This window comes from Nematolebias whitei, chromosome 3 (assembly GCF_014905685.2).
Source record: "Nematolebias whitei isolate Nwh7 chromosome 3, NemWhi1, whole genome shotgun sequence".
Classification (NCBI taxonomy): Eukaryota; Metazoa; Chordata; class Actinopteri; order Cyprinodontiformes; family Rivulidae; genus Nematolebias; species Nematolebias whitei.
In genome coordinates this window covers 35,741,459-35,752,771 of record NC_056500.1, presented here as the reverse complement: position 1 = coordinate 35,752,771, position 11,313 = coordinate 35,741,459, and the positions used below count along the sequence as shown (strand labels likewise).

The window sequence follows — 11,313 nt, the reverse complement described above, 5'->3', positions numbered from 1 at the left end:
CTCAGGACATTATTACCTGCAGTGTTCCCTCAGTGAGGACTGAACTAGGCAAAAGGTCCTTTGCTTACTCTGCTCCCGTTTCCTGGAATATCTTGCAAAAAGAGTTCCAGGGAAAAACCAATGCAGATATGTTCCTGTTTTTAAGTTTTCTACATTCGCCATATAATCTAGCTGTTTTTTGTTACTTTTTTTGGCCATCTTATTTGTAAAAAAAATTAAAAAATCTATTGTTGCTGTTGTCCATTGTTATCAATCATTGCTGAAATCAGGTCTCTCTTGTAAATGAGTCCTCGAGGCTCAATGGGATTTACCTGTCTAAATAAAAGGGTGAATGAAAAGTTAGTGAAATGAAAAGTTCAATGCAAGAACCAATGCTTCGTTTCCTCACCACTCCCTTCCCCAAGGCCGTGGACATGTAACAGAACCTCAACTGAGCTGAAGATGAATGTCACCTCATCTGGACAATGGCTGAGGGGGGGCTCTGGACTATGCTACGACTTTCCCTTAAAAATTCAATGCTTTTACCACCTATATGTAAATGTATAACATCTATGTTGCTTTGCTGTGGTAGTTTTTTTGATGCCTCAAATTGTGCCGTCTAGGACACGGTGTGAAATCTTTTTTTTATACTGTCATGTTTTCTTTCCTTTTCTTATCTAAGCAGAATATTATTCTGAATAAGAATGCCGTGCTAATTATTTTAGCCGCAGCTTCGTGCACTCTGCCCATCTTCGGACGACTGTACGTACATATTCGCTTTGTATCTCTGTGCAATGCCAAAGTTTATTCTGATTCTGAATATTGTCACTCATCTTTTATTCCATGTGAACTCATCCCACGGGTAAAGATGGACCTTTACAAACTGAACGTTCAGTCGTGGTTATTTCTGCTCAAGTTAAATTAACTTCTATGTTTTTAGTTTACACGTCGACACATCTGTAGCATTTAGACTCCTCACAAGAAATTATACACTGGTCTCACATCAAAGCAGACAAGTACAGGTAGTTTTTCAGCAAAACATGACTTTATTTTAGTTGTGGATTTCACTTCTGGCTGGACTCTGACTTGGATGCGGACGCCCTCAGGGAAGAAAGGCGGCGCCTCTTGGCGATCTGTTCCTGGCGCTTCTCCTTGGCCTCCTGTTGGCAGAAAACGAGTGAAACAAATTTAAACTTCAGGGGAACTCAAAGTATCTGGGCTAATGTTTTTTTAATGTTAGTTTATTTAACACAGTGTGTAATAATGTCTGCCAATAACCAACGTAACAATCAACTCAAGATGTTGGGATCTTTAAACTAACTAGTTTGGTTTCTGTTTACCAAATCATTTTACTAATGCAATAGAAAACAAAAATATAAAACATATTTTAAAGTAAAAAAAATTTAAACATAAGAGTTCAAGATATGACAGGGGAAACAGAGATTTTCGGATGTTGATTCGAGGAAACAATCATCGACACAGCTGCATTCAGTGTTTACATATAGCCACAGGTTACACGTAAACAGCCTTTAAGACGTACCAAACACGATTCACTTGAATAAACGCAGGAGAAAGATGTACCTTCATCCTCTTTGCGAGCAGCTTGGCGTACTCCGAGGCCTGCTCCTTGTTCTTCTGGGTGCGACGTCTCTTCAGAGCGATGCGGCGGCGCTTGTGCTGCAGCACACGAGGGGTCACCAGTCTCTGGATCTTGGGAGCCTTGGTTCTGGGCTTCTTGCCTTTAATGGAGAGGGGTTATTAATAAAGGTGCACGAAAAAGGGCCAGCCTAAATCACAGAACGTTGTGCTTTTTAATTAAAATTAATTGTATTGAGAGAGACAGCTGGTTCTTTTATCAGGTCAAACTCTTGCTGAAATGAGAAACTTCTAATAGGAGTCATTGTTTTTAAAAATCACTTTGCATGCTCACTTAGTTTTAGGAAAGTATTTAAGCTTCTCATCAAGTAGTAAAACTGATATTTTGAATAAACACTTGACACCAATAAAAACAAAAGATGGAATTAAAAACAACATCTGGGCATGTTTATGTCATACTAATGCAATGACAATACTCACGTGTTTTATTAGTAAAACTTACTTTTGATTATTTCCAGTAAAAACAGACCATAAAATCTGACACTATTTTTAAACGCGTTATTTAAATGCCATCAGACTATAAAGTGTCTATTTGCCCAGAGAGCTTTGCATGCTGCTTTGATAGAAACCTAATTATTCTTTTAATGTTAAACAGAGTCACTTCACTCCTGCCGCCCTCACTTTAACCCGTTTAATGAGGTTTAAATTTATTCTGGAAGTAAAAACTGCAGTAACAGATTTTACGGTTAGTTTATTTAATTACCAGTATTGTTCATGAACCTGATCAGGTCTTCATATTTTTCATTTTTAAATCATCTGTATGAAATAACGAAATGTTAAAGCTTGGAAATTGTTCTCCAGTTTTGACCACATGCAACCTCAATAATCTCTAAGATATTTGAACAGTGACGTCGTTGCTTCAAACACGGTGTACGCAGAGAGCCGCACAGGATTCTTCTGTTTTTGCTGTAATGTCTGCGTCACACTGAACACAGCTGCAGGGCTGACGTTAACTCACCTTCTTTATTCAGGGGCCTCCTCACAACATACTGCCTCACATCATCCTCCTTGGACAGGTTGAAAAGCTTGCGGATCTTGCTGGCCCTCTTGGGCCCGAGGCGTCGGGGGACAGTGCTGTCGGTCAGCCCAGGAATGTCCTTCTCACCTGAACACAGCAGAGGACGAGTGAATTAATCAGGTGTTCACTACACGTCCTGCTGGCAGAACACCACCGATAAGACTCAGTTTGGGCTCAGCTGCCTTCGTTTCATTTCATTTACTGTAAATTTACGTTTGATCAGGACCACAGGATCCATGGACTAACTGCACCCTAATCCCTAAAGCGTTGGAGCAAACGAGACATTTTCCACTACAAGCATGAAAACAAACATTCAGTTTTTAAATATGTAATTTTTAAAAAATATATTAAAAATTGTTAAAATTCTGGGAGCCCATTAAACATCATTGAGGCACTGAGGTGGTTTTAAAGAAAGCAGAAGTTGTTTTTATTAAAGTGGAACATCTCGTTCAGAAAAAAAAAACACGTTTGTTAAAGAATTTAGGAAGGAATAAAATATTTTAGGAATTCAGGTTTCATCTTTTAGAAAACACAAAAGTGTAGAAGCACAAGTGTCTTTCTGCACTCCTCTAGGAAAATATAGGAAATAGAAAATATTAACATATTTCATACTTTTTTTAAGATTGTTCACGAACCGTGTAGTTAATCATCATATATTAAGTTTAATCACCACTTAATAACCAAACAAGACTCGTTTTAACTAAAGGACCAGAACTGGTACAGGATCCCCCCACTAATAGACAGCTTAGTTTTCTTTTTAGGACTATTTGCCTCAAACACTCAGGGGGCCACAGCTCAGGGGCCGGACATCTGGCAATTAATGTCCTATAAATTTAAGTTACGAGTTAAAATCTAGTTTTAAGTAAACTCATTGGTGGGCCTGACTGAGCTGTTCAAGAGGCTGGACGTGGCCCTCAGACCAGCAGTTGGATAACCCTGGCTGTGTCGTGTCAGGGCGGTTGAATTATTCACACAGAAGCAGCACAAAGTACAAATAACTAGGGTACTCCTGCCAAAACAACTGAAAGTGAAGATGTTAAAAACTGTAGAGGAAACTAGAGGCAGAGTCTAACCTGTAAAACGTCAGGTTCACCATTCAACGTTTACGTTTTGTTTGACATCACGGCTCCTCCTCCGTTTAAGGAGCACACTCAGATAATTAAAATGACAAAGGGGGACTGAGGTGAGAAACAACCCCTTAAAAAGCTGCATGCAAACGTCTGACAGTTTTAGGTTGTAAAATTTTTTCTGGGAGTTTAAATTTGAACTATAAATTACTACAAAACATTTTCAAGTTGTTGAAAATTTTAGGATAATTTTAGGGAACTTAAACTTTATTTATATAGCACCTTCCAACAACGCCTTGCATCGACTAAAGTGCCATCTTGACAAGACAAAACAAACAAAAACAGGGCACAATAAATCACTGCAAATTAAAAACATCCACAATAAAAAGGTAAAAAGAGATTAAAACATTAAAAGTTAAACATCAAAAGCCCTTTTAAATAAATAGGTCTTCAATTTGGCTCTAAACAAAACCAGATCAGAGACGGCACGCAACTCACAGGAAGAGTATTCCAGGCTGTTGGGCCTGCAACAGAAAAGGACCCCCCACCCCCCCATTGTTTGCACCTTGAGCAAGGCACCTCCATCAGACTGTAAAGCTCTGCTGGGCTGGTGGACTTTCAAAAGTTCTTAAATATCAGGCGGTGCAAGACCATTCAAAGCTTTAAAAACAAACAACAGCTTGAACTGTATCTTAAACTGGACAGGGAAAGTGGGGGGAGTGGCTTCAAAGCTGAAACGTAAACAAAACGTCGACCCCATGCTAAAGAATAAAAAGAAATCGTGCTGTTGTGCAAATCAGAACATTGAGAGCGCGCCACAGTTCAACCATCCACTTCAACAGGTCTGGTCACACGTGTAAGACGCTCCACAGATACTCTGGCAACACACTGTCCCCCCTTTGTGACTATGAACCAGTCAGAAAGGGTCTCCATGGTGTGCCTTCATGAACCAACAAACTTTAATTCATTAAACTTTCCAGCACGACCAGTCAGCCCATGTAGCCATCAACAATGACTCCACAGTCCAACCATGTCTGAGCGTCACTTCGAGCAGATACCTTTCTTGACGATGACCAAATTGAGGACGCTGAGGTTGGCGTCAACAATGCAGCCACGGACAGATTTCCTTTTGCGCTCGCCGGTCCTGCGGGGACGGTAGCAGGAGTGACCCTTGCTGAGCAGCAGACGCACACGGCCGTGGGTCAGAACGCCCTGCTTCATGGGGAAGCCCTGTTTGTCATTGCCCCCACTGATGCGCACCACGTAGCCCTGAGGAAAAACACAAAGTTAGAACTTTCTGCATGCAGGGAGGGGGGGCAGGCCAGTCTGTTTGCCCACCTTGTGCTCTCCCCCTTAAATTTAAGAACGTTTGTGAGTTAGAATGGAGAAATCAACAGATTAAGCAGCTTGGTTTTGTACCTCAAACAACACCGACCATTAACTGTACCTCATGTCTTTACTTTCTAAAATGAGGTGAAGTACTTTTGAGTCGATGAGATAATTTGTAACTAAAAAGTAACCACATCTAAGATTTTCTTTAACCAAGTTGAACAAATTATGGATTTTAATCACCACATGAACCGATGGTCATCATAAGTGTGTGTATTTGGGTGGCCCCTGTGGATGCAACCTTCAGCAAGTATGAAAGGGAGACTATTGCTTTTGGCTCTTTTCTACTTATTTTATTCAGATGGAAGGATCTGCCCCCCCCCCCCCCCCCCCCCCCACAACTGGATGATAGAAGTAATGCATTTTTTATACCTCTCTTATTTTAATATCATGTGTGATTCCTTGTGCATGTTCCCTTGCATTGAAACTCTGGCACAACAATTTCCTGCAGGATTAATAAAGTTCTATCTTGTGTCCATTTGGAAAAGACGATACACTTTGAAAGGTTCTGTAGAGATTTTGGGACACTTGGCAGCCATTTGTAATTTGTTGAAAAAAAAAAAAAACGCCTGATAAGTTCAAGTCTGCATGTCTGACCCGGCGTGGGCGGGATTTTGTTGCTACGGTTTTTTTCTTGTGTGTGTACGTGTTCTAAAAAAATTGATAAATAAATGGATCAGAGGAAAAAAAAAAAAAAAAAAACTAACAAATATGAAACGAGGTACGTGTTGTTTCCACAAGGTGGAAATGATCTCTAGTGGAAAAAAAAAAAATCATATTAAGGGCAGCATGGTGGATCAGTGGGTAGAGCTGTCACCACTCAGCGAGGTGGTTACCCAATTAAACTAGCAATCACAGCATTGTAAAACGGGGACAGTTGAACACGGAGGCCTCCACCCGTTTAATGATGGACGATTTCTCTTCACAAAGATGGCCTCCTTTACTCCTCTCTCAAACAATTGTTCCTCTCTATCCAGGATGTGAACATCTTCATCCCTGACAGAGTGACCTTTGACCTGGAGATGAGTGTAGACCACAGAGTCCTGGCCTGATGATGTTGATCTTCTGTGCTGGGCCATCCTTTTGACGAGTGCCATTTTAGTTTTCCTGATGTAAGACTGATCACAGCCCTCCTGGCACCTAGAGCTCATCCTCATTTGTCTCCATGTGTCCCTGTGGACTGAAGACATGTCCAGGGTGTCCCCCGCCTCTCACACAGTGACTGCTGGATATGGGCACCAGTGACCCCCACGACCCGTAAAGGAATTAGTGGATAAAGATGAAGGACGGATGAGTCACATAATTGCAAGTTATCGTTAAAAACCATCAGTCTTTGGATTTCTGAAGGTTTAGAAATGTATTTGTGTTGCCGTGTCTCTGCGTTAAATTAAAAGTCTGACTCCAACTCAAAATAGAAAAATCTCTGCAACATTTCTGTTGCAGTCTCACAGAACTGAGTGTTTGAAACCAAATGAGCAGTATGACATGCAGCAGTGTTTTGTGTAGCCAGTTTGCTGAACATCTTTGCTGATTGTTGTATGCATGGCTTGAATCCTTGTATCCTGGGCTCTACACACCTTAGGAGCCATCACTTACCATTTATTCTAATGGAGCTTACTTTGGAGTTGACATTTTGAAAGACAGAGAGCTGTCCCACAACCTACTGCGAGGAAGTGAACAATCGAGAGTTCAGCCAGTAATGCTGGTGGCATCTGGAAAACACCATCATTGTCCTGGCATCACTCCGTCCCTCATAAAGACTACAGATGAGTCAACATCTCCCTTTTAAACAGAGTTAAACGTGAACCCCCTACAGTGAGGACTTACCTTCCACTCATCACCCAGAGAGTCAGCAGACACCTCCGTGGCCATTCGCTTCTCGTAAAAGATGCGCAGCTTTCGCTCATCGTCGACTTCAATCAGCTTCTGGCAGCCAGTAGCAGGAAACGAGATGTTTAGCTGCAAAACGAGCAAACATTAATGATGAGCATCATCCGGGTCATGACAGCCCAGGTACATGCAGCAGCCAGGTGACGTTGAGCTTCTGATTTTACAGAAACTTGTCAAATTGGTGACTTCTAAAGAAGTAGCAGTTCAAACACAAGTTAGCGTATGTGAACTATGTTTAAACCACAAGCTAAGAGGCCTGTTAGCTTCTGTATTAGCTACACTACTCTTAAGATAAGAGGTGGAAACTCCTTACAAACACAACCTTGACCTTTATGCTAACACTGCAACACGACGTGACAACCCGCCGCCGCTAAATTATGTTAAAACGCTCCTAACATGTGGCAAAACCCTGGAGCAGGGCGGCCATGTTTCCACAGCTCACTTTAGACAGGCTAACTCCGTCACAATCAAAGCGCATCCTACGCCACGAAGAGGCAATATTTTCATTACCCTAGTCAGTTTTAAAATCTAACATCACGGCTTCGATTAGACTAGAATATTTCGATAAACGTCAACTCTCACAAAGAAATATGACTTGATAAACTTAGTACCTTCATTTTGCCAAACCGGCCCAACGACGGTTCGCCAGGGGAAAGAGGCAGGATATCCGCTCCGTGATCTCACATAGACCGAGAAGATCTCGCGATAACTTGATTCCGTCCACACGGGGTACGATCAGGTTTAGAACACCACTGCGGTCAAATCTAATGGAAATGGGAAAACAATAAAAAGCGCACAAATAAACTCGTTTTACATACGTTGTCTGATACAATGTACCACAGTGTTGCTTCACTAAGTATATCAACATCCTCATTATTATTAACACTACAAATTATTTGTTGATAAATTAAAACAATCCAAATTTTTTGGGAAAAATAAAGGTTCGTCTATGAATGCTTCCGCCAGAGAGCGGAATTGAGTCAAAAAGCTTAATAACAATTAAGGAAATGGAAAAACTTAGAAAATCTGCATTATACACCCTGAATTTTATCAAATAACAGAAAATTGCCAGAATACATATCACAGAATAATTTAATAACCATTTTAGAGTAAAATCTTCAGTACCACTTTACAATGTTAAAAATTGTTCAAATTAAATTGTTAAAAAATTGTTAAAAGTCCCCGAGGCTCAATGGGATTAACCTCTATAAATAAAGGTTGAATTACAAAACAAACAAACAAACAAACAACAACAACAAAAAACAAACAATAAAGTTCCCCTTATAGATGGCTAATAAAAAGTTCATATATGTTATTAATTCTTCTATAAACAACAAAGTTCATGCTCAGTCATCCAGGTATCAAATCCAGTAATTCTCAGTCAGGTCATCTGGACAGTTTCTTTTTTTATAGACGTTTCGCCCTCTATCCGGAGGGCTTCGTCAGTCTGAGGAGTTCCAGTAAACTGTTTCTCCACCAAGCAGTAAACTCCTTAAGTGGACCAACCAGTTTGCTGGAGCTAAGATGGTTTCTAGGGGCTGTCCTATCCCCCATCAACTCCTCCCAGGCAGACAGCCACAGCCAAAGTGGTTCAAGGCAACAAAGTTCATGCTCAATCATCCAGATATCAAATCCAATAATTCTCAGTCGGGTCACCCTCTACAAACACTTTTAAAAAATCATTAATAACTGTTTATTATGCGTTAATTAAGGGTGACTGAAAGATAAAACTGACCAGTTTCTTGCCAAGTAGTGAGCTAAATCTGTTCACCTGTATATTTCATCTAGTGTTGTTATATTACACATTTCAGACTAACAACATAAAAGGTTAAATCATGTCAACTGTAGTGAACCAGATGACCTCAAATCTACCAGATGGACAGAGACTGTTATTTTCATTGATCTGAATAAGTCTGGGCCATCTGATGTCTTTCTTTCTTGAATTAATCAAGCAGAAAAGACAATTCTTTATAATCATTACTGTCTTACAAATGTTTTGATAATCAAATTGTGTTAGTTCACTCAATGCTTTACAGGTTGAAAAGAACTACTCATTTTTATTTTACATAAACAGTAAGTAATGATTTTTATTCCTCATTCAGAGAAGAAATCACCTGAATATGCCTTTCTTGATTTTCTGTCTGAAATGAGCAAGCTGTCGTAAGTGTGTGAAAGTTGAGGCTTCGGTCAGCTAAATGTTTACTGAAGAAGAAATGTCATGTTTAAACTTTTTCAGAAGATTACCAAGAGTAGACTCCAAAAAGTCTGCTGCTTCTGCAATAATCTTTTCTGTATGTTAAACAAGTTTCATTCTCTGACCTCGACTGTTGATAAACACCTTACGTCAAAACCACTCCTCTTTCTGGTCCTTCCACGAATCAGAAAGCTCTAAATTGAACAGGAAGTAAACTCATTTAAAAATGTGACAACTTCCCAGTTCAAGTCAGATTTCGAGAGATTTCCAGAATTCCAAGAGAATGAGAGTTCTGAGAGATGTTGGAATGAGAGCTGATTGAGAGTGCAGCCGGTTCTGAAAGCTTCAGAGCAATGAAGAGTCCAAGAGTTATGAAGAGTTTGGAGTTATGAAGAACCAGGGACGTTTGGGATTATAATTCTGTTTTGAGCTAACCACGCACGACTCTCCGAGGATTTTTAGCTGCTCTCGACGGAGACGCTGAAACAGTCTGAAGGATGCTTACTGAGCTGATCCATCGTCAAACCAGGTAAAGACTTCTTCGACCAAGTGTACCGTGGGCAAAGCTGAGATACCTGATGGGAGCGTGCAACTTCTGGTCAAACAGATTAAATTCCCTCACACAGTTCTCTGTAAGATAATCTCCTTTCATCTTAAACTCTTCTCTCTCATAAATCAGTACAGATATTTTTAGAAATATCTGAAGCAAAGTCCTCAGATCACCGCCGAGTGATTTGAAGTTCATTTTCAGTGAAACTGTCTGTTATTATTTTCATATTTTGCCAAATTAATGTAAATGTTTGATGTTAAACTTTGATTCTGAAAATAAATGATTCCATTCATTTGATGGGTCAAAGATAAACAACGTCTCTCGTTACATTTCTGTTAAATTCAATGCACGGCATTACACAGTCAGAAAAATGAAGAACTCGTGAAAAGTATGCATAAATATATACACATATATTTGTCATACTATAAGTGACACGTACCTCACGTGATTCTCTACACAACTGGACCAGTTTTGTCTCCCATCCAGAAGACTTCCTCAGTGCCTGCCGACCAGATCTGCCCCATAAGTAGCCTTCACTGCTGTGTTTCAAGCCAACCTCCAGATTCCAACAGGAGGTTGGCTTGAAAAACAGCAGTGAAGGCTACTTATGGGGCAGATCTGGTTGGCAGGCCGTAGACTGATGAAGTCTTCTGGATGGGAGACGAAACTGGTCCAGATGACATGATTTAACCTTTTTTGTTGTTATCTACCTGGATGATTTAGCTTACAACACCATTTCAGACTACCTTGTAAGCACAATAAGCATTTGTAAACCTATTTCTTTAGCATACAATATTGTAGTATATCACTGCATAATAATTATTTACAACTAATATTATATCCTAAAGAAATAGGTTAACAAATGCTTATTGTGCTTACAAGGTAGTAACTTAATCTGAAATGTTTAATATAACAACTCTAGATGAAATATATAGGTGAACATATTTGGCTCACTATTTGGCAAGCAACTGGTCAGTTTTGTTTCTCTGTCACCCATAATTAATGCATCATAAGCAGTCATTAATGATTTATAAGGTGTTTATAGAGGAATTAATAATGTATCTATAAACTATTTATTAGCCATCTATAAGGGGAGCCTTATTGTAAAGTGGTATTTAATTAAGTAAATGAAGTTTAGTGTCTTTATTTAGTACCTTTCATAGATCTATCATAAAGTTATTTCCACTATTCCACAAGACAATATTAAGAACACGCACCAAAATACATATAGACATTCATACACATAAAATCCCGATCCCCACGAGATTTAAACTGTGTGCTCGTACCATCAACAACCTCTGACCTTTGACACGCACCTTATTCACACGTGAGCAACCCAGCAAACTATTTTGTCAGTAGCATGTACACACAACACGTACAAACCAGACTTTAAAATTATGTGTCTCTGTCAAAGCAAAATCTAAAAAAAGCAACAACAATGAGTTACAACAAAATTTTCTTTATTTTTAAATGTAAAATATAAAGTTACCATTCATCACAAATAAAAAAATAAATTGTGAAATATTTTAAATCCATTTAGGTAAATACATGTCAATTGTGTGGAATCCCA

At 39.5% G+C, this 11,313-nt stretch overlaps 1 protein-coding gene across 1 annotated transcript; it reads right to left on the bottom strand.

Annotated features, from left to right (window-relative positions):
- Positions 1 to 1,002: 1,002 nt before the first annotated feature.
- On the bottom strand, positions 1,003 to 7,667 carry rps6 (ribosomal protein S6). Its single transcript, XM_037674913.1, has 6 exons — positions 7,611 to 7,667; positions 6,937 to 7,068; positions 4,779 to 4,989; positions 2,594 to 2,740; positions 1,561 to 1,718; positions 1,003 to 1,139 (listed from the first exon to the last, which is right to left on the bottom strand). Exons 1-6 carry the CDS (start codon positions 7,614 to 7,616, stop codon positions 1,044 to 1,046), a joined length of 750 nt encoding a protein of 249 aa, XP_037530841.1. The 5' UTR covers positions 7,617 to 7,667; the 3' UTR covers positions 1,003 to 1,043.
- Between the last annotated feature and the right edge of the window lie 3,646 nt (positions 7,668 to 11,313).

What these genes read in the sequence shown, in the direction of transcription:
- rps6 (XM_037674913.1), bottom strand. An exon ending in CTCTGGGTGATGAGTGGAAG is followed by an intron (nt 4,990 to 6,936) that starts GTAAGTCCTCAC and finishes GTTTTTCCTCAG; the next exon opens with GGCTACGTGGTGCGCATCAG. An exon ending in TGCTCGCAAAGAGGATGAAG is followed by an intron (nt 1,140 to 1,560) that starts GTACATCTTTCT and finishes TTCTGCCAACAG; the next exon opens with GAGGCCAAGGAGAAGCGCCA.